Source organism: Neoarius graeffei, chromosome 15 (genome assembly GCF_027579695.1).
Source record: "Neoarius graeffei isolate fNeoGra1 chromosome 15, fNeoGra1.pri, whole genome shotgun sequence".
NCBI classification, from domain to species: Eukaryota; Metazoa; Chordata; class Actinopteri; order Siluriformes; family Ariidae; genus Neoarius; species Neoarius graeffei.
In genome coordinates, this window is record NC_083583.1 from 5,804,812 (window position 1) to 5,828,328 (window position 23,517).

The 23,517-nt window shown below is 42.0% G+C and overlaps 1 protein-coding gene across 1 annotated transcript in view; it reads left to right on the forward strand.

The window, feature by feature from the left end:
- The window catches only part of ap1g1 (adaptor related protein complex 1 subunit gamma 1), a 64,078-nt gene extending 41,677 nt beyond the window's left edge, over positions 1–22,401 (forward strand). Inside the window, exons 8-23 of the mRNA XM_060940803.1 lie at positions 979–1,059; positions 1,152–1,250; positions 1,378–1,433; positions 1,890–2,003; positions 2,091–2,231; positions 4,645–4,699; positions 7,631–7,753; positions 7,845–7,934; positions 13,151–13,275; positions 13,378–13,482; positions 13,613–13,751; positions 16,005–16,128; positions 16,212–16,313; positions 16,400–16,560; positions 16,677–16,775; positions 19,329–22,401. Coding sequence (XP_060796786.1) covers positions 979–1,059; positions 1,152–1,250; positions 1,378–1,433; positions 1,890–2,003; positions 2,091–2,231; positions 4,645–4,699; positions 7,631–7,753; positions 7,845–7,934; positions 13,151–13,275; positions 13,378–13,482; positions 13,613–13,751; positions 16,005–16,128; positions 16,212–16,313; positions 16,400–16,560; positions 16,677–16,775; positions 19,329–19,430 — 1,716 coding nt within the window. The 3' untranslated portion in view covers positions 19,431–22,401. The remainder of the gene's footprint in view (positions 1–978; positions 1,060–1,151; positions 1,251–1,377; positions 1,434–1,889; positions 2,004–2,090; positions 2,232–4,644; positions 4,700–7,630; positions 7,754–7,844; positions 7,935–13,150; positions 13,276–13,377; positions 13,483–13,612; positions 13,752–16,004; positions 16,129–16,211; positions 16,314–16,399; positions 16,561–16,676; positions 16,776–19,328) is intronic.
- Positions 22,402–23,517: the final 1,116 nt, after the last annotated feature.

Below are 23,517 nucleotides of genomic sequence, written 5' to 3' on the forward strand. Positions count from 1 at the left end.
CAAGCAATTTATATTGTAGCTAGATTTAACTTGGTCTTCTATTAGATCTGACCAGACAGGCTAGCCTTTGCTGCCCATGTATGTCAGTGTGCCTTCGACACCCATGACCCTGTCGCCGGTTCACTAGTTGTCCTCCTTTGGACCACTTTTGGTAGGTACTAACCACTGCATACCAGCAAGACGTGCCATTTTGGAGATGCTCAGACCCAGTCATTTCGCCATAACAATTTTTGACTCTTGTCAAAGTTGCTCAGATCCTTAAACCAATATCTCACTGGGCTGCGACAGCCTGCGACTAGTTGGAGACATGACAATTGCAATAAAATGTGCGAATTAGCGACAATTTTCACTGGGAATCACGCTGAATTGATATTCACGTATTTTACCACAATTGTTGTCTCCCCAACTAGTCGCAGGCTGTCGCAGCCCAGTGAGATACTGGCTCGCACTTTCTCAACTTGCACTTCCTGTCTCATGGAAACTGACTTGAGAAGGGTTCATGATGGCTTTGCGACGCATTTGTGGCTATTTTGAGAGACATTTTGTCGCACAAATTTTTTTGAACATGTTCAGAATTTCAGCAATGAAGGAGCGACGCTTTGCGACTCATGCGAGGAAATTGAGAAGCCCCGCGAATGTTTCAGAACACTTTTTTTTTTTAAACTTGTGAATGACGTTCGCAATTTGTCACAGCCCAGTGAGATACTACCCATACGCTTGCCCATTTGTCCTACTTTCAACGCGACTTTGAGAACTGACTGTTCCCGCCCCTTGACGGGTGCCATTTCAACAAGATGATCAAGGTTCTTCATGTGGTTTTAATGTTTTGACTGACACCAGTCTTTGGGTTGGGTTTTTTCTTCTGAACTGGCCTGTTTTGCATTTCCATGTTTTTCACTAAAAATGGTTTGTGCCTATTTAATTTTACCAGAATATACCGTAAACTGTAACGTATGTTTCCTCATGGAATTGTTTCAGGTGCGGATATTGAGGCTACTGAGAATTCTGGGAAAGGGCGACGATGACTCTAGTGAAGCTATGAATGACATTCTTGCACAGGTAAAAGATTTCAGAAGATTGAATTTGAATATTCAGTGCTGGGAGCATTTAAAGCTTCAAATGTGTTCTAATTTTTTTTTAAATTGTCGTAGGTTGCAACAAATACAGAGACGAGTAAAAATGTAGGTAATGCAATCTTGTATGAAACTGTTCTGACCATTATGGACATCAAATCAGAGAGTGGATTAAGGGTGAGTCAAGTGTTTAAAAAAAAAAAAAAAATCCTTTTTTTTTTTATTGATTGATCCATGTACGATGCCTTTTTTTTTTTTTTCCCCTTTTTTTTTTTTTCCTCTTTTCCCTTCTCTCCTGTTGCAGGTATTGGCTATTAATATCCTGGGACGTTTTCTTCTCAACAATGACAAAAACATCAGGTAGACTTTTTTTATTCTTATTATAGCAGCGACAAACAGGGTTGCCAGGGTCATTTTTTTTGCGTCAAATTGAGCTGGACAAAAGCGAATGTGCATGCAGGGATGCTTGAAAATATTACAGAGCTGCCAAGATCTTTTGGCACGCGTTGTCCAAATTAAATCTAATCTTTATCCAGAAACAAATGCGAAGGATTTTCTTTTTTTATTGGATTATGGAATGGATAATTGTTGTATGAGATGAACAATATTGCAGATGCTGCAAATTAAAAATGCATGCGCACCACAGGGAACTTGTTTCTCAAGAAATAATGAGGTTGCATATTTTGTGCATTGTATACTTAGTTTTGCTGAGACCTGGCAACCCTGCCCAAAAACCTACTCTGAAAGTGGAAGATTGTGATTTTTAATTTTAATGTGTGTTATGATGCCTTGACCTTTATCTCCTCCCCTCTTCAGATATGTGGCACTGACATCCTTACTAAAAACGGTGCAGACAGACCACAACGCAGTTCAAAGGCATCGGAGTACCATTGTGGACTGTCTGAAAGACCTGGACGTCTCCATTAAAAGGTACCGCCATAAATACCCGCTCGTTTTCAGTCTCGCTCTGACTGACCGGCTCTGAACGATCTCCTGCCCTTCTGTCCTCCTCCACAGACGTGCAATGGAGCTGAGTTTTGCCCTGGTCAATGGAAATAACATCCGTGGGATGATGAAGGAGCTGCTGTATTTCCTGGACTCGTGTGACCCGGAGTTCAAAGCCGACTGCGCGTCTGGGGTCTTCCTGGCTGCTGAGAAGTAAGGCTGGGCTTTGTTGTGGATCTGAGAAGATCTTCGTGCGGTGTTGGGAAAGCTGACGTAATGCATGGCTGTACTGTTGAAACATTCTGAAGAAAGCTACAATTGATTGTAAAAATTATTGGCACCCTATGAGAACCAGTTGAGACTTCCACTTGGTGTAAATACCAATGCTTTCTTTGTTCTGAAAGTGTGTTCTCATTCGCTGGGGGTGCCAAGGCTTTTGGAATGGTCTCTGGAAGTTGTGTAAGAGAGAGAGGGGGAAAAAGTGTGACACATGATTGGCACCCTTAGATTAGTCTGGCTAACGCGACTTCAAAGCTGTACGAGCTATTGGTCTGGCCAAGATATTCAGCCCAACCGTTTCCCAGAGCCCGTGGTTGACCCGCCTCCCTGAAATGCCTCAGTTTGCTACTGGTCGAAGCCAGAAAAGGCTGTGACGAAGCTTAAACCAATCACATCACTCTTTCCTCTGACGTATGTGACGCGACGATAGGATTCTCGCTGAGCCCCATTGATTTGGCTACTAGCGGGGCTAACTGGTAGATTAAACTCTTACCGAAGCCGGTCGGGAGCAAGGCGAAAACGTCCTTCCTTTCAATAAATACCTCCAGGGCTGCTCTTTGCTCCGTTGAATGCTTTCAATACAGCATGATTCTGTAAACAATCTATGGCTTCCGGTCGCATTTCTACTACGTCACTGTCTTGAACACGCCTCTACCCAGGGCCGTTGGAGATGCTCAAAGTTGATTGGCTCCCGATTTTTCAGGAGCTTGGAAGAGCTGGAGATAGCTTGCCTGGCCAGACTAAGCTTGCAACAGGCCCTCGTGTTGCGTCACGCTTAGGATGGGCGGGCCCAGGCTACCCTTAGATAACCTTGGCAATAAATGTAAAAAAAAAAAAAAACTTTAAAGAAGTAAAATAGATGGATGGATGGATGAGTAGCATGCTATAGATGCACAATGGTGTAACATGGGGAAAAAAATTCAGGTTTTGATTTTATGTACTGAAATATTAGGCACAACTTTTACAATATCTATATAAATTAGTTGTTTTTACCCATTTTAACCTTGAAATCAGCATTTTAATGATTACCCGTAATGCATTGTTTATCGCGCTAAAACAAGCAAAAACGTCATAAGACGGTGGAAATACTACCTTTACCTTCATGTGGCGTCTTTCTCGATCGCACGTGCCTAGAAGCGTACCTTCTAGAACATTCCTGGGTGGTCACGGACTGCCACGTAGCCTAGTTCGGTTGTGAAACTCGCTAGGATGGAGTATTTTCGCGAGTTTAGTGGCAAACTTTTGCGACGCAATTTCTCTATTCTCGAAATTTGTAACCTGAAACCCTACAAGAAATGTTTCATAGTGTTTGGGATTTTGAAAAATGCTTCTAGCAAGTTTATTTTGCTGTATTTTTCCGTGAAACTTGGCATAAATCATCCTTAAGTGATGAGCATGACATTGTTATTTTGGTCTGGGTCACGGAGTTAGTTGGAAGCGGGAGAAATGAGTTTCTCAACTACAGCAGCACTTCTCACCATAGATGGCTGGCGTGTTTCACAGCGTTTGGGATTTACTAAATTGACTAAATCTCTAGATCTACTGAAGCTACGAGGATATAAATCACCAGGATTCTAATTTACTGATTGAGAAGTATTATATTTTTTTTTGAAAGGTTTATTCGCGCTACAAGTCCATGAAAGTTGGAATTGTTCGTGAAGGGGTTAGTTAGATTTTGGTAGCGTGACGCGCACAACAAGCAAAAGAAAAAACAAATTTTTTCCGAATTTCCTTGCTTTATCAAAATTATTTTTTGATACATTAAAAGACTGTGTGTTTATAATATTTAAGCGAATTTTTTTTTTTTTTTTTTTATTATGGAGAATATTTGATCAAAACTTTCAAAACAGCATTCAAAGTGATTTTTCACGGGTGTAAATGTTACGCATGATGTCCATAATTACGTTAAATTTTAAGAACTAAAAATTCTGTTAATTCTAGATTTGTGCATCATTCTGGGGTTTTGCTGAATAATACTTTAGGGAGTTCTCTTACAATGCTGAAAATTCAATGAGTTTTGGTGAAATTCTAGAAAAGTTATTTACATTTTAACGCGCCTGATAGCGATTGTGCTCACACAGCATGCTACTCATAATATATTTTTTTTAATATTAAGAAGCCTGAAGGAACAATTTCCCTCTCTTAATCCATTTTAAATCAGAGGTGCTGCGTGATGATAAAATGAGTGATCCATCGTCAGAGCATGACGCTGTTGACGCATTCATTTCTGACAGCATGACCTCCAACATGAAAGGAATATAGTTGCGAACGGAACATTACCATGGCTTTGCAACTTTTTTTTTTCACAAATTGTGCACATGTATTTACTTTTTCCTTTCTCTTCCAGGTATGCACCCTCCAAAAGATGGCACATAGACACCATTATGAGGGTGTTAACAACGGTAAATCACTGTTTGTTTGGTATTAGTGTTCAGACAAGGCGGATTTACCCGGGTACAAGGACTAAAGGAGGAAAACGCGCTGTGTTCACACTAGCAAGTGACTGATAGGCTCGAATTGAAATTTCCTTGTACTTGAAATATTTTTAAGATTTGATTTACTCAGCTCGGTGTAAAGTGTCAAATCCAAACGATCAGCTTAAGTGATTCTAACCAATCCGATCTGAACATTCTTGAATTTTGCATTATTTTTGTATAACTGTATGGCTCGGCTGCTAGTTCCAGCTTTTAATATGAGAAACGGTTTTACATGAACAATCTTATTATAATATGTGATCTTTTCTATCATGACAGCTCATGCACAGGGACTTGAACTGCGATGTGCAACATGTCCTTCATTAATCAGTTAAACGTTGTACTAATTAAAAAATTGCCGTGGTATTAGCGGAATAACACTCCCGACAACGTGGTTATACAAGAGTAGTCTTTTGGCGAAGTAGCGGCATATGAGGTTAAAACTATTATAGAGAATAAAACTTTGGCGGTTGCCAAACTTTGTTTGGTGTCATGCCTCGTCACATGAACCTCGTGTCTGTGGAGAAAAATAAAGCTTGGGAGGAAGTCGTGGAGATTATTGTTGCCTCTAGTAATTGTTCATAGCTAGTTGCTTGCTTTGCTAATCTGTCAAACGCACTCTCAGATGTGATGTTAGCAGTCGCGACACTGCCACAAGAGACGAACTATTAAAGGCGCGAGTGAGTAGTTGTTTGCTAGTGTGAACGTGGTAATGCAGTCCAATTAAAGGTGCAGTATGTAATGTTTAAAGGTTCTGACTGCAAAGTTGAATTCTGGGCAAAATGTTCTATGTCTATTGCTGTTGGAGTTTCGAGATGTTTCGCTGCTGCGTGCGCACCATGTATCGTATGTGTAAATGTTTGTCGAGATAAAAAGCGTCCTGCATTTTACGATTCTGGAGATTGCTGAAGAAAGTGAGCAACAATTATCACGTGGCCACCGTGGGGCGTGTTTGACCCACTTTTAACCAAAACAAGTCGGCGTGGGCAAACCTGACTGACTCGGCTCTCCCTCTATCTAAAAGCCAGCGGAAAAGAAAAGGAAAGCCTGCCTAGTGAGTGCACCTGGAAGATAGTGAGGTTAGATGAGGTGTAATTTTTCTGGACAGAGAACCAAATCTTAGCCTTTCGAATAGCGCTTAGCCGTCTTAGCCTTTGAATGCATGGGCTCGACTCCGTGGTAGTGACTATGGCGTTACACACCAAATGTTTTGATCTTACAGAGAAACTAACACACAAGCAGTAACAATAGTGGTGTTCACACGGCACATATTTGCATCGATGCTGCACCGATGTATTTTGTTGCGATATATCTTACACCGGTGTAAATTTTGTGGAGCGTTCACACGTCACAAACCTGCTTACTAGAGAGAAGCGTGTTCGCACCGGTGCAGCCCCACTTGCGTTCACACGGCAGTTTTTGCGACCGTGCTATACGATAGTAATAATGCGGAAATGAAATATGCACATGCGTGAAAATGTACTTCCTTTTCCTGCCCTGTTTGTGATTGATGTATCGAAAAACCGTGGTTTATACTTCTCCAGACAAACTTTCTACATTGTGGTCTATCAGACACCGTAAAAGGGTAAAAGAGAGAAAGGAAAGGTTGCGCAAGTACAAGATGGCACAAAAACAACGCGTTCTACAATTCATTCGGCAACAAATCGACGACTTCGTGTTGTTCATGGCCATGTGGACGGTTGTCATGGCATCACCAAGCGCCGGGAAAACAACGTGGATGAAGACACGCAGTTCTGTTGTTGATATTCGCCATTTTGGAAGCGCAAAATACCAGGATGCAAATTATGCAATGCCTGTATGTAATCAGCTCTCCTCACGCGTAGCGAGTCTACCCCTGTAGCGTTCAGACGTCCCGTTTTATATCGGTGCTGCCCCGCAAACTAGCATTTACTCCGGAGTAAATTTCTTCAACCACCTCCCGAGCAGGGTTAGATTTGCACCGGTTTAAGCAGCTTTCAGGGGCTACACCGGTATAAGTTTGTACCGTGTGAACGCTCTACCGGGGCAGCCCCGGTGATGCACCGGAGTACAAGTTGCTGTGTGAACACCCCTAGTAAAAAGATATATCGAGAGGATTTGTCTGTATATTTGTTTCACGGATCTATTCATGAATGTCAACGACAAATTGCATCCTTTTAACTCAAAGCTCTCGGAGGTCAATGCAGAGTCACGATGTTTGCTTTGTGGCGTCACCATCTTGGCATGACGTAGTTCCAGTTATGCTACTTGTTTAAAGCTCCTCCCTCGCGTTCGGCTGTTTGCTGTTTCCATAGGGCTGTACCGTTTACCTCGAGAGGGAGGAAAACGGTCCCAAAACGGAGAAAAGCGACCCTCGGCATATCGGAATCCTCACGTCTCGTCCGCATGATCATCACCTTGGGAGATATCGGAAAGTGCCGTGCACAATAAAAAATAATAATAATTTCAGGTGACTTTGCAGTCAGTACCTTTTTAAGAGCCTGTGATTTATATGGCAGAGGTGAAAATTTAAAACCTATTTTTTCCTTCCTTAAAAAAAAAAAGAGGGAGAGCTTGGCCATGTTCATCTTGCGGACAACAAAGGGCTGTAAAAATTACATACGGCTCCTTGAAAACGCGAGTCATTTTTAGTCATGCAAGACTAAATCCGTTGGAGAGTTTATTAGTAAATGACAGTTTTGAAGGGATACTCGTTGAGCTGTTGCGTGATGATTTTTGAGTGATCCATCGACTGACAACTAGAACTGATGAGTTCATTAATCTGACAGCAGCTGTAATTCAATTTTTTTTTAATATGAGAGTCTGTCTATTTTTCCCTTCATTACTGCGGTTTGTAAAGATGCCGTTTGATCGTTGCAGGCGGGGAGTTACGTCAGGGATGACTCTGTCCCGAACCTCATTCAGCTCATCACTAATAGCGTCGAGATGCATGCTTATACCGTGCAGAGACTCTACAAAGCCCTGCTGGATGATATCTCACAGGTGAAGCCATTTTTATTTTTATCTTTTCAGATTATATCATCATCTGAACCTGCAAGCTTGTTTATGCTGAGCGAAATATATTTTTCTACAGCAACCTCTGGTGCAGGTGGCGTCCTGGTGCATAGGAGAGTACGGAGACCTGCTGGTGTCGGGACAGTGTGAGGAGGAGGAGCCCATTCAAGTAAATATTACACCACTCCATCATTTGGACTCCCGTCTGTCAGGTTCACTTAAGAATTGCATTTGTAGATGATGGTGCAGCTCTCAGTGGCTGGGAATCCGAGCGAGCGTAATTGTCCCCACTCTCTGCGTTTGAAGAGCATTAGTCTCTTTTTGAAGGGAGAAGGGCTGTAATCAGATTGGGGAGAAAATGAGATTTAAAGGTGCAATTTTTTTTAATATATATCTTCCTTACTTGTACAAATAACTTGGAATATAATTAGAACGTGATATTAAAAAACCCACCACCACAATGGGTTAAGCAATGCCCTTCGCAAAAGTTTATTAACTTGCTGAGAAAACCCGTTTGGGAAAACTGACTTCCTGTCCAGAATGTATGGTTGTATTTTGGATCTGCCTTCTGCAAGTCATTTTATAAGCACTTTTTGGACCGCTTGAGCTTCTGGGGCGGAGCCTGACACTATCTTGTCTTAAATCATGTACATGCATTCACTCACCAGCCACTTTTAATAGGAACTTGTTGAGTCAAATGCAGCTTTTCCACTACAAACGCGGCTGAGTTGGGCTGAGTCGTGCCGTGCTGAGTTGGGCTGAGCGGGGCTGTTGGAGTTGCATTTCGACTACAACCGCGCTGAACCGTGCTGGCTGGAAGTGGGTGGACACATTGGGTGGAGTTAGCGAAAGTGGGTGGACGTCACGTGATGTCGTTAAGCAGCGCAAACAGTGACATCAGTGAGCTTTTAAGCGGTAGTCTCACGACCCGAATAGTAAACAATAAACATGGAGGACATGGAGTCGTTAGTGTTGCTGGTCTTGGTTCTGTGGCTTGTTGTCACCGACAACGCGAACAGGTACTGGCAAGAGCGTATAGATGAGGCGAGGCGCATAAGGCTTCAGAAATTCTCGTAATTCGTAATTCTCCTTCCGGGTTTGCGGTGTTTACAGATCCCCAGCATGCTCGCGGAGCGTGTGTGGGCATGTGAGGACACTCCTCCTCACAAATCAGTGCACAGGGGAGTGTCTGCTCACGTCCCCAGCCTCACTCGGCTCGCTTTGGCTCGCTTCAGCCCCACTCCAAAACCGTGCGAGTTTTGGGTGCTGAGCAGGGCTGAAGCGAGCTGAGTCGTGCTGTTTTTTGGTAGTCGAAACGCGAGCCGTGTCGGGCTGAAGTGAGCTGAAAAAGGGTAGTGGAAAAGGGCCATAAGATCCCTGTTCTTGGCTGCAGGAGTGGAACCCAATGTTTTGTTCTGCTGTTGCATGCTTTTCTGCTCACCACGGTTGTAAAGAGTGATTGAGGAGTTCCCATACGAGTTCCTTCCTGGCAAAAAAAAAAAAAAGAAATCTCAAACCAATCTGTCCATTTTCCTCTGACCTCGCTTATCAACAAGGTGTTGGTTTCCACCCACAGAACTCTCTCTCCCTCACTCGCTCGCTTGATATTTTTATTTTTTCCACACCGTTCTGTGTAAACTCGAGAGACTGTTGTGTGAGGGAACCCCCCCCCCCCTCCCCCCCAGGAGATCAGATCAGCACTTTCTGAAATACTCAACCAGTCCATCTGGATCAAAGCAACACCCATGCCACAGTGAAAAGTCACACTTCACTGTGAGATCACACATTTTTCCCATTCTGATGTTTGAACATTGTGAACATGAACTGAAGCTCTTGATTTGTATCTGCAATGATTTCATGCGTCGCGCTGCTGTCGAGGGATCGGCTGATTTAGAGAACTGCAGAAAACAGCAGCTGTAACTAATGGGTGTTCCTAATAAAGTGGCCAGTGATTGTACTACTCCTATTGCAGTTGGTGTTGAATTCTCCTCCTTCAAACAGACGGAAAGGTCTGTTTTGCATACCAGTGTTCTGGATTTTCTGATTTAGTAAATGCTTCTGAATGTAAGGTCATAGTTTTTGATTTGAGAGACACAGCTCATGACGACAGCGGAATGTTGTTCGAGACCCAGAGCTCGTCGGTGGGTTTAATATATCGATCGACAATTTCGTTTGATTTGGAAACCTGATGGGCATGGATGCTTTGGTTTCTGACTTGCCGTTTAGTGAAAATCTTCGGGATGTACACAGCGAGTGTGTGAAGAATAATAATAATAATAATAATGCATCAAATATAAACCAGAATGCCTGACGTCAGGCCTCATCACACCACTCCAGGTTGGATTATTTTCCTGGAACAGCGTAACAGCACTTCTCAATAGACTGACAAGTCAGTGCAAGGAATGTTCCTTTGGTTTTTAGTCACTGAAGTTACACCTCTCTTGCCCCTTTTCCACCAAATCAGTTCCAGGGCTGGTTCGGGGCCAGTGCTTAGTTTGGAACCGGGTTTTCTGTTTCCACTGACAAAGAACTGGCTCTGGGGCCAGAAAAACCGATTCCAGGCTAGCACCAACTCTCTGCTGGGCCAGAGGAAAGAACCGCTTACGTCAGCGGGGAGGCGGAGTTGTTAAGACCAGCAACAATAACAAGACCGCGAAAGATCGCCATTTTTAAGCGACGAGAAGCAGCAGCTGTACAAACGAAGTCATTTATTTTTATTATTGTTGTTGTAGCTGCTGCTTCTTCCGTGTTTTTGCTTTGATATTCGCGCCAAGGTTTATGCAAACGTAGCGACGTAACTGACGTATACAGCGAGGTAACTGACGTATACAGTGACGTAATGACGTGGCTTCCCTTAGCACCACGAGCTATGGAAAAGCAAACTGGTTCTCAGCTGGCTCGCAAGTTGAACGAGTTGTGAACCAGCACCAGCACTGGCCCTGAACCAGCCCTGGAACTGATTTGGTGGAAAAGGGGTATGTATGTTACTTGTGTAATGAAATGGTTCAGTGTGAGAGTAATCCTATAAATACGGAATTTAAATTCAAAGCTTGGTGTCGTAGAAAATTCCTGTCCGTATGGTGTCGTTAATAATTATTAGTGTTACGCGGAACCTTTGCCCCTCTCTGTCTTGCCCCTTTTCCACCAAAGCAGTTCCAGGGCTGGTTCGGGGCCAGTGCTTAGTTTGGAACCGGGTTTTCTGTTTCCACTGACAAAGAACTGGCTCTGGGGCCAGAAAAACCGGTTCCAGGCTAGCACCTAGGGTTGGGCGGTATCCAAATTTTGATACCTTTAAACCGTCTGTGTTTTCCCGGGGTATACGGTATTACGGAGAAAAAAATATTTTGTTTCGGCCTACTGTGTAACGTGCGCCTATGCCTCAAATGTACTATTTAAAAGCAGCATAGCGAATTGTGTGCATTGTGGTATGGATTAAGCAGCAAAGCGAATTTTGTGCATTGATGAATGGATTAAGAGATATTTCAAAGCATCACGCAACTCTTCCTTCATCTTGAAAATAGCATTCAACTGTCGTTTACACGTCTGTGTTGAAACGCCATTTGCAGCACTATTTCACCTACTCCATCAAAAAAAAGTACACGATGAGCAGGATCATACCCTTTCAAGCATGGGAAATAAAAAAAAGAAAAAGAATCAACCAACACCCAAGTCCGTTTAGACTGCGCGATAAACCATATTCTTCAGCGCAAATGAGGCGAACCTAATTCAAATGCGCGGTAGCTGCACAAGGCAAAATCATATAGGCCCACGTCATGCCATGGCGGGGAAATTAATAATCAAATGGCCTTACCTTGCTTAAAACGTTGTCTTGATCACATAACTCCTTACAATTATTCCACTTAAATCCATACGGTTTAACACACCCAACAAAGATAGCAAGCGCATTGCTAATTCCCACCAGAAACCTAACAGTTTACGCTACGATGTTTTCTTCCGTTTCTTCAGTAGATGACATTTCAAACGTTTATTACCCACATCCCAAATCTCATACGTTATATTATTTTACCTTGTTGTTACTCATGTAACCTACTCAAAACACAACTCATTGGAGAGATCTCGTGGAAGTGGAGTACCCCAGGCTATGGTGTGCCTTAGGGGACATATTAGATTTTTCGTTTGGTTTGAAACCAAAATACTGCCACACTGCCGATGTTGTATTTTTTTTTTATTTTTTTTTGCCACTAACTCGTTATCTTGACTTGCCATCTTTCAACCGCGGTCTCAGTCTCTTTTTTTTTTTTTTTTTTTTTTTTTTTTTTAAGATAGGACAGTATAGAGAGACAGGAAATGAGCGGGGGAGAGAGAGACGGGATCGGGAAATAACCTCGGGTCGGAATCGAACCCGGGTCCCCGGATTTATGGTACGGTGCCTTAGCCATCTGAGCCATGACACCCCCGGGCTCAGTCTCTTGCGAAGCTTTCTGTCAGACTCCAAAATGTCACGCAGGGTTGTCATGGTAACGACATAACCCTGCACGCGATGAAAACTTCTTTAGGAAATTGATAGAATTAGTGAAAATACGATCACACAGTTATTCGGGATGATCTTCAATTTATTATTTTATATTATGACCTCATGTACTCCATATTTATTTAGATATTATATATTTTTTTAAAATGACGGTAATGAGACCGATACCGTTGGTACTTTTGGATACCTCGGGATACCTTCTTACCGTAATACCGCCCAACCCTACTAGCACCAGCTCTCTGCTGGGCCAGAGGAAAGAACTGCTTACGTCAGCGGGGGGGGCGGAGTTGTTAAGACCGACAACAATAACAAGACCGCGAAAGATCGCCATTTTTAAGCGACGAGAAGCAGCAGCTGTACAAACGCGAAGTCATTTATTATTGTTGTTGCTGCTGCTGCTTCCGTGTTGTTTTTGCTTTGATATTCGCGCCAAGGTTTATGCAAACGTAGCGACGTAACTGACGTATACAGCGACGTAATGACGTGGCTTCCCTTAGCACCGCGAGCTATGGAAAAGCAAACTGGTTCTCAGCTGGCTTGCAAGTTGAACGAGTTGTGCACCAGCACTGGCCCTGAACCAGCCCTGCAACTGATTTGGTGGAAAAGGGGTATGTGTGTTTGCTCGGATTTTCTTGTTAGCAATATTTGCAACATTTTAGCTTGAATATAAAATGTGTGCATATTTAAGCATAATGAAGTATAAACTAAATGACATTTTAATTATTCAGAGCCCTTTGCTTACATCGAGTGACACGATTCATTTATTATAAATGTGTTAGACATTTTGTGGTGCGTTTTTGGCTTCAAGTACATAAGTATTATGCAGATATTTGAGCCCACACGCATTTTCTTTTCTCTTGTGTAAAGTTCTGGCTCTATTCCTCTGCTCACAGGTTACAGAAGATGAGGTCTTGGATGTTTTGGAAGGTCTTCTCGTCTCCAACTTGTCCACCCCTGTGACCCGAGGTTACTCGCTGACTGCCATCATGAAGTTGTCCACTCGTTTCAGTGGCGTGAAGTAAGCGAAACTTTAAACGGCTCTGGTTGGTGTGATATTTAGTCTGTTTTATAATGGTTATTTCCAAATCTTTTTTTCTTTTTCTTTCTTTCCCTCCTCCAGTCGAATAAAGAAAGTGGTGTCCATATATGGCAGCAGCATAGATGTGGAGTTGCAGCAGAGAGCTGTGGAGTACAATGCACTTTTCAAGAAATATGATCACATGAGGTAAGAGCTCGGCGATGTACACACTTTCATAGGCTACGTGAGCGTGGAGGAAACTGATCGTGATTGATAAGGGGAGGGTTTGATTACCGATCTTGCTCCACATCGCTGTCTGTCTCTCCCAATTTTTAAGGCCAGCCTTATTAGAACGAATGCCTATTATGGAAAAAACGGCCACTAACGGGCCGACAGAGATCGTACAGACCAACGGCGAGACGGAACCTTCTGCACTGGACACGAAACACCCGCCCAGCATCGTTCAGACAAATCAGGTGAGAGGGACGCAGGTGTGGGTTTGATTTCTCCATTAACATGGGGGTTGAAAACTATTATGTGATTTTTAAAAGTATGAAATATGTTGAAGTACCAGAAATGTAACGTGCCTTGTTGATTGCAGTGGATAAGTATGTTATTTAGCAGCTGGGAGGTCCGTATGGTGAAATACCGTGACCGAGGTCTTGAAAGTATTGAGCGAGGTCCTCTGGGCCGAGGTCAGTATTCAAGGCCGAGGTTACGGTATTTCACCATACGGACCGACCTTAAGCTGGTAAATAATATATTTATTTTTTTCTTTACCAAATTCTAACAGAAAACGAGAGCGCCCGAAAGGGAAAACCGAGCCGAGCCGCCATTTTGAATCCTCATTCACGGCTGTAATACAAATTGCTTCCTCCTCGGTATACAAGTGCACTTCCATGGCAGGGAAAAACACTACATTTTGCCGCCTATGTAGTCCCCTATTTATACAAATAGGAGTCATTCAGGATTCAGCCATGTTTTTGCTCGGCGTTAGCAACAGTTAGAGGTTTTTAGCTTTCTCCTGGAATGTTTTCTTTTATTTCTTCTTCCTCAGGGTAGTAAAACTCGCTTTCGCTGTGAAGACTGTCGTTATCGCTATTAATGCTGTTCTGAGAAATGCTGGCAAAAATTTATAAGATTTTTGATCATCTTTTGTAAATAAATCTTATTTCAAAAAAAAAAATGTTGACAAATTGCTATTATGTTTGTTGTGAACGAGCAAGTCGCCAGAGGTCCATAACTGGGGTCCGTACCATAGGATACGGACCTGCTCGCCAGCCAATCAGAGCGCAGGATTTGGACCGCGAAAAAAAACCTAATTATTTTGTGAATTTATTTGGTTGGGAAAAATGTTTTAGATTTTAGAGGGTTAGGATTGGATAAGTTATTATTTCTTCCTGATCCTTTCTGAACATGATTATGTTACTGCCTTGTGGCTACGCTATTCTGTTTGTTTATGACGATGTTTTGATTATTGCATTTTTTATTTCATTTTATTTTTATATCTTCTTTATTGTTCAGAATAAAGTAATCAATCAATCAAATTTTACTTGTGTGTATGAGAATTTCCCTATAAATGGACTCACTCATGTAAACCTCGATTAATCGGCTTCGAATCATGTAATAGTTGACGAGTTGCTGCAGTTTTATAAACTTTGTTCCATATTAACAACTAATAAAACTAGCTGTGCTGTTGGAACAAAAGTAATGGCGCCTCTCAGACGGAGAATTCCGTATGTCTTGATGGTAGCAGTTATGTTTTTCGGAGATACTCTTTGACTTTAATTGCTGCTGTCATTTTTGAGCTCTCAGTAGAGCTTTTTGGGTGTGGCTATGTGTAAATGAGCTTGGAACGGTTAGATATTACTTGTGATAAATGATTGATGTCTTCCATGGTTAAGTTCAGTAAAATCTTTCTTAATTAGAAACCATCTTTTAATATCTTGTGCTTTAGTCCAAGGGTGGAAAAGGGGTCTTAAGCCCTATTTGGATCGGGTTAGTTTATCAGGGATGTCGTCTTATTGATAAAACTCGCGTCCAGACAGCAGTAAAATGGTATGCGGTAATGATTTTATATCTGTAACTGCAGTTATAATGGCTTCTTTAATCAGTCTGTGGAACCTTGCTGTTCTGAAGGATTTTTTTGTTTGTTTTATTTCTCCTCCTGAAGATGTTTTCCCAGGTAGTCAAGGTTTTACTGCTCGGACCAAATATATGGTTGAGTGCCTCTTCTTGAACGTAATTATTTTTATCCCCCCCCCCCCCCCCCCCCCCCCCCCCCCAAAAAAAAGCAGTGCAATATCTGCGGGAGCGTCACTGATGTGCATGCCCCCCCCCCCCCCCCCCCCCCCCCCAAAAAAAAAAAAAGCAGTGCAATATCTGCGGGAGCGTCACTGATGTGCATGCTATGAAACTAAACATGGCAAGTCGCAGCAATCACACGTATTTATTTTCCAACATGAGGTGACCTCTGTGTAGAGAAATCACAGCCGTGTGTGTGGACGGGACTCTGATGGTCAGACGAGTGGATAGAGAACACGATTGATATGGATCTGGATGGAAATACGATCATGGAGCTCCTGTGAAAAAGGAAATTACTCCAGAACCCTGTGTATATTTTAATCCCATCTGAATAGGGCTATTTAAACTGTTGTGATTTTGACTTGGTAATCGCTGTTATTTCTGGCATGGTATTGACATTTCGTTGTCTCTGTGCTGCTTTCCAGGCGAATGATTTGTTAGACTTGCTTGGAGGTAATGATGTTCCTGTTATTCAAACCACTCTACCCACTAAACCCGCATCAGCTGGCGGAGAGCTGCTCGACCTACTCGGGGATCTGTCCCTCTCTGGTAGGGTTTTTTTTTTTCTTTCATGTTTAAAAATGTCTCTTGTTTGGTCAGTTAGATGATGGTAGTTGCTCCTCACTCTGTAGGTGGTCCAACCCCTGCACCTGCTCCTTCTGTACCCGTTTCCCAGCCGCCGTTCCTCTTGGACGGTCTCTCCTCACAGCCGCTGTTCAACGACGCTGCAGCAGGTGAGCTTATGCAGCTGTGTGTCCGTGTGATCCAGCGACGATGCTTTTGGACCAGGAAAACCTGATGATGTATTTTCGTTTTGCAGCAATTCCTCCGATGATCGCGTACAACAAGAACGGTCTGAAAATAGACTTCACCTTCGAGAGGTCCAACCCGAACCCGAACATTTCAGTCATCACCATCCACGCAACCAACTCCACCGAGGCGGACATGGCCGACTTTGTGTTCCAGGCTGCAGTACCAAAGGTCTTCCTCCTCAACATGTTCTCTTTCTTGACTATAACAGGATGACATGCCGATATTAATTTAAAAACGCAGTATCATCTATCATGTTCAAGCGTGGTCTTATTTTGTGCCGGTAGACATTCCAGCTGCAGCTCCTCTCCCCCAGCAGTAACATTATCCCCGCCCTTAACCAGGGAAGCGTTACACAAGTCATCAGGGTTCTTAACCCACAGAAGGTAAGACCTCGATTATCCAGTGAACTATTTATCTGTAGCGCTATCCATCATCTCACTTTGTTCGAGGAGGAGGATGATCATATATCTGGTTGTTTCTCTTCTCTTGCCTGGATGAATGCACTCAGCTAGCCAACTAGATTGCCAATCGTTTTTAATCCAAGTTCGATTTCCAGGAAAACAAAACATGATACCAGGCAGCACACTGGAGCATGAATACTTTTGTGTGTATAAAAGAGACTTGAATATCTTTATTCTATCCACGTTCACTGGATATCGGCAATCGTGCACACTGATTGGCTACTCTACTATAAGGCCATCAGCTCGTATACCATGAGGAGAGGAAAAACAAAATGGCGAAGTGTTTTGCTGAACCTGAGGATGAAATAAAAACTACTCGAAAACCAAACCCCCCCCCCCCCCCCCCAAAAAAAAAGCAACAAACTATGGAATGAAAGTATTTAATAGTAAGAAGGTAGCGCTTTTATTTTCCTTATTTTTCAAGAATTTTATCGCATTTTTCAAGAATTTTATCGCATTTTTCACAAATTGCTACTGTCATTTCGCCGGTTTGTTCACTTTCTTGTTACAAGCGCCAGTCTTCAGCTTCCATAAGTGTAACGTTAACGTCTACAACTCTTCTTAATCCATCAATGAACTTTGAACACGTTTTCTTTTAGAAAGTTTGAAGCTTAATTTTTTTTTTTTTTTAATTTGATCGACTGCTGATGTAAATCTTGTCAAATTTGCATGTTTTATGACGCATGTATGCGATTTGCCACATATCCGCTAAGCAGAAATGATTTTGTCGGACGTTTTGTATAAATTTTTTTTTTTAAATTAAATTTGCTGAAAAATAAAAATGCTCCGTTTTCTCAAAATCCAGTGAATGTGGATAGAATAAAAGTTATTCCACTCGATCTCTTGATACATGGATTAGACAATTCGGTGCTCGTTGGCAGTTCGATAGCCTCGTCGGCGATCAGCTCATGTACGACTCGATTTTGTGGAATAACTTAAATATATTGGAATGATTAGTTTGCAAGTTTTTGGTCTGTTTACATGTCTTGTAGGTGATATTCAGTTCATTAAAGGTGTCATTCCACGACAAACCGTTTAATATTTGCTCTTTTTGAAATACCATAGGTCACTCCGAGTTGCATATGCATGCTGCACGTGAAAAATGTTCTTCTAACCCCATTCCCTGTATCAGCCTATGAAAGAAAATAGACGGGAAAAACGAGCGAATCAGAAAAAGCCCTACGAACTTGCGTCACTTCGAAAATTAGTAGTCATGGCCTCGCCCATAACCCACTGGAGGGAGCGTCACAGTGCTGTTAGCCAATCAGAAGCGATGTGTTTACATGTCATGAATATTCATGAGTAAGAGGTGAAATCCTGTCGTTCTCTCCCCGCCCACTCCTCCACCAAACTAGAACAGCCTGAAACAGGAGAACTGCAGCATTTTTTTTATTTTTTTTCACCAAAACTGGCTCACAGGGCATTCATTCATACTAGAGACCACCTAATGAAAAAACGATGCAGTGACACCTTTAATGTCTGCCTTTCAGATAATTTCCTCTTAAACTTGTCATCAGGAACATTTATTTATTTGGTCCCGTCCATTGGATAAAGTCTCTACGGAAGCCGCGAGAGGCCCTTCATATAATCTTTTTTTTATTCACGTTGTTATCCCGAGATAACGACACAATTCAGGATGTCGAGAAAACAGCACAACTAATTCGAGATCTCGAGAAAACAAAACCGTTATTCCGAGATAACGACGTAATTAATTCAGGATGTCGAGAAAACAACACAACTAATTAGAGATCTCGAGAAAACAAGACAATTATTTCATGATCTCGAGAAAACAGCTGAGATTTCTAGCAGAGCTGCGCCCCCTGTGGGTCAGACAATGAAGACTTAGAAATTGGTGGGCATGTAACAGAGCAGAAATGGCTTTTTACGATGCCTTGAGAGAGAGAGGGCCAGTCTTCTGCGGAGGTGCCGCGGACTAATTTTGAAATTATCCCTTATTAAAAGACTTAATGCAATCTCTCCCCGTGTCAACCCCTGATCAAAATATTGCCTTATTAGGTGATCGATTATTCCAGACATTCTAATGACCAAAGCTGCGTCTATACAGAATGAGAAATAGCCCCAAAATCAGCATATCACAAGTCTCTTGGCGCACCTGAATGAACCATTTCTCAGCCATTTACTCGAGATCATGAAATTTTGTTTTCTCGAGATCTCGAAATAACGGTTTTGTTTTCTCGAGATCTCAAATTAGTTGTTTTCTCGAGATCCTGAATTAATTATGTCGTTATCTCGGAATAGCAAGGTGAATAAAAATAAAATAAAAAATTATATGAAGGGTCTCTCTCGGCTTCCGTAAGTCTCAGTGTAGTGTATTTGAAATAATTTTACACTCCTGATTTTAGACTTTGGAAACCAGTGGTGTACTCGTCTGAAATATAGAGTGGGCTGTGCATAAGAAAGGTGGTGGGTGTACCTGTTTCTGAACGCACCTGACTTGTGCTTTTACGATTACAGCAACAGCTGCGAATGCGAATCAAGCTGACGTACAACCACAAAGGCTCTCCTGTTCAAGACTTGGCCGAGGTCAACAACTTTCCCCCTCAGTCCTGGCAGTGATTGTGCTGTTCACTCGATCTGTAACACCCGCCACACACACGTATATGCACACACACACACACACACACACACACACACACACCCCAAGCGAGGGAACTGTGAGCTATGAAGCGCCCTTCCTCATCTCTGCCTGGCCCCCTGTGACATAACTGCACATCGCTGCCCTGGGGTTGCATGGGAAACGGAGGAATCTTCCTAAAAAACACACGCGTGCGCACACAGTGGTGTTTAAACCATGATGATGACAATGATAAACCCTTTCCCTTTTTATTTGTTGTCTTTTCTGTCTTTCTGCTTCAGAATTAGCACATCACTACTTCTCTTCCTGGCTTGCACTCGGTTTAGTGCGTGCGCGCACACGCACCCTAAGCTAGCCCTGACCCCTTTTCTTTCTCTACATGGATTATACCACTCAGTGGTCACTCTGGAGCGGAGCTCGTTGGAATGAGCATTTGATTCATCTCGATTTTCATGTTTTTAATCATAGTAGGCTTAATTTTTAAATTAAAGATTAACACACACACACAAAAAAAAAGGATTAATGAAAAATTTTGAGCCTGAAGCACCTTTTTGGATTCACGCTGGCATTTCAGAGTTGGTTTATACAACCATGGCATTTCAGAAAGAACAAGAAATGTCATACATTTGAGTCGTCAGCTTTACTTTTTATTCACAAATGACCCAGTTTACAATCTCTGGCGAAATTCTCGTGCACACTGAACAAGCAAGTGTTGTTTTTTTTTTTGTTTTTTTTTTTCCCCCGTAACTGCTTTGCTCTACTATAGTCTGTACTGTAGTCTTCATTACACGTTGTACACCTTAGTTTAAACCGTACTATGTTTTTTAATAATTAAAGCGAAAGGTTGGAGTCTGAGATGGTGGAAATCGGAGAGGGGCAGCCCTGCGTTCACACTAAACCGCAACGAAGTGATGGTTCGTTTCCTACGTTTGCTTGCGTGACATGGAGCCACGATTTCGTCAGTGAGCGGCTTTTCAGAGTGCTATGCAAATTTGGAACGACACATTGGCGTGACCGATCCAAACGATTGGCTCGAATGGTTCCTCCAATGGTTCCTCGGCTCGATCCTGTGGCGCATGTGGTCCGTTTCTTCGTTCATGACTTGTCTTGATGTGCAAAAAGTGAAGGGGGGGGGGGACCTTTCAGGGTCACAGTTCATTTTATCCTGTTATTCTTACATAGCTGATTTATTTAGCTAGCTTTGACAGCGTAGCTGGTACGAAGCTGAGCATGTCATGAGTGTTTTTTTTGTTTGTTTGTTTTTTTAAATTTACTTTCATGCGTGTTTAGTTAAGTTTAGGTGGTTTCTCTGGCTGCTATCCTCTCATTGGAATGTGGAGGGGGGGGGGGAGAGACGCACACAACAGGCCACGCCCACAAACGAGCTGTTAGTTTGCGTGTTAGTGGGAACATAGGTTAGTGTAGATGCTCAGTTCTTTCACAGCGTTCACGTTTTTCTTCCCCTCATGAAGTTGAGTTCCCTGCGTCTCTTTTTGGTACTTTGTCGCGATATTGACCGTCACTGGCCAAAAGTCGTCGTTGAACATCAGTGCAGTTTGGAGATGAGTTGAAATTTTACACTGTAAATGAGGTCCATCATGAATGTAGTTACATGCACTGATTTTTTTTTTTTTGTGATTTTTGAAGTGTGAGGTGGGGTTGGGGAGGAGGAAAAAAAATCCTGTCGCCTGACTTAAAGCATCGTGCCTTTTTGCCATAATGGTTCGAGCCGAACTGACTGGCTGCTTTCTGTAAATCGGAGCAACATTTATTTCCTTCATGGCAGATATCAAGAATGTGACGTCGGTGTGAAAGTTTGTGCGAGTTGTGATCTTTTCCCCCTGACTGATTTAATTCCTTTTTTTTTTTTTTTTTTCTCTCCAGCTCATTTTTGGAAGCAGTAATTGAAATACCTCGGGTTTTTTTTTTTTTCCCTTTTGAAGAAGCATCAAGATGGTGCATTCAGGCATCTTTTGGGGGGGAATTTAGTGTCCTGACAAATGCGTCACTAACAAATCTGTCTTCTCTTAGACACAGTAACCGGGTAGGTTTGATTTGGGGTTTTTTTTTTGTACAAAATGAAATTTCATCTTTTTAGTTCAGTAATCAAAGCTGTAACTTGTGTACATCATGGGGGGTGGAAGAAAGTCTGCATTCTGTTACTACCTTTCTCTCTCTCTTTCTCTTCCCCTACCCCACCCCACCGTGCTGTCTTGGGGCTTTTTTTGTACATATTGAGGGCTTTTAACATGCATCTATCCTTTTCACCTTTTGTCTTTTTCTTTTTAAACATGACCCTTTTCTAATCTGAAATCCTACGCAGTAATCAGTCTAATTTAATAACTTCCCTGTTTGTTCAGAAGAAAATGTATTATCTGCTGCCTGTATATTGTATATAACTGTAAAAGATGATGGGGGAGGGGGGAATCAAATCAAATAAACTCCAATTTGAAGACCTGTGGACATATTAGTTAAGGGGGTGTACTTGTATACAAGTGTGTAAAGAATCAACTGCATTTCTTTTTCCTTTTGATTTTTTTTTTTTCCTTTTTGTTTTGCTAATCACGTAGATGGCGGTCAGAATGTCAGTGGTTTGATGGAGTACTGAAATGACGTTTTGCAATATGATGGGATGCATGCGCTGCATCACCACCCGAACCCTCCAAGCTTGGCTTTCTTTTAACAAATCACCTTCAGGTCACTGTTGGTATCGTCAGCACTTTTTTTTTTTTTTTTTTTTTTTTAAATGACCATTTCACTCATGTCTAGATGTGTTTTTTTTTTTTTTTTTTTTAACTGTAAATTAACCTTAAAGCAAAAGCTGCACACTGATTTTCTGACATCAGAGAGATTACTAACTCATTTCTGATTCTGTTCGTTCTCCGAGATGCGAATCATCGAGGAGTGGACTGATCAAAGCTGTTACTGTCTTAATAAATTTCTCTCTATCCATTTGCTCGATGAGGTGTGTGACTAAAAGGGGACTGGAGAGGAAAAGGTGAGGAGGAAGCTAATCACGCCCTATGCTGCTTTTTCAGCTTGTTTTATTGTGCACGTGCGTGCGTGCGTGGACGGAGAGGAGCGTCTGAGGTGGAGCAAGTTGCCTTCCTGCACCTTTTCCTCCTCCCTCCTCTGTTAATTTTTTTTTTTTTTTCCAACTGCATGTGGAAACCCTGATTGTAAATACTTGTCATTTTTACTCTTTCTGTAAAAAAGAAAAAAGAACTTCTTGTTGATGCAAGAGATGTGATTCTTTAAAATTCTCCCCACATCCATCAATCATGTGTCCTTTTTTTTTTTTTTCTTTTAAACACCACGCACATTATTTAACCCCATCAAAAGTGTCCTACATCAGACACGTGGATGGTTCAGATGGAGGAGAGAATCCTCTGTTTTGTTAAAATGCATAAATAGCTCGTCGTTTTTGGATTTGGATCTCCATGGGGCTCCTTTTTTGCGCTCGCCACATCAACCACATCGTCCAAATGTGTGGAGGAGGAGGAGGATGATGATGGAAGGGCTGGGTGTACTTCATAGGTGTCGACTTTTTTGTTCGTTTCCCCTCCTCAGTAAGTTTGACATGCTGAACTGAATCAGTGTCCCGTGTCTTCAAGGAGTGAATGAGTGAGAGCTGGACTGAAAATAATTCATGATGAATGAGAAACTTGTAATCTACTACATGGGATATTTTAGACTTATGCTGTGTATAATTGTCTTTGGGTTGGAGAATATGACCAAGAGAAATAAAAAAAAAAAAAATAAATAAAAAATTTTAAAAAAGTATAACCGTGCACTTTTTTAATACTTATTATTCGTATTAGTGTTTTCCTTTATTACTAATCATTATTTTAATAATAAGTTTTATTTATAAGTGCCTTTCATGACACTCAAGGGCACTTTACAAGAGTAAAACAGATAAAAACTACACAATATAAAAAAATGCAATTTACAGGGAATAAGCTAAACAGCAGATAGAAACTAAACAGCAAAAAATAAGAGAAAAACAATGCAGATTACGAAGAATAGGCTATTTTGAACAGGTGAGTTTTGAGTGTAGATTTGAAAAGA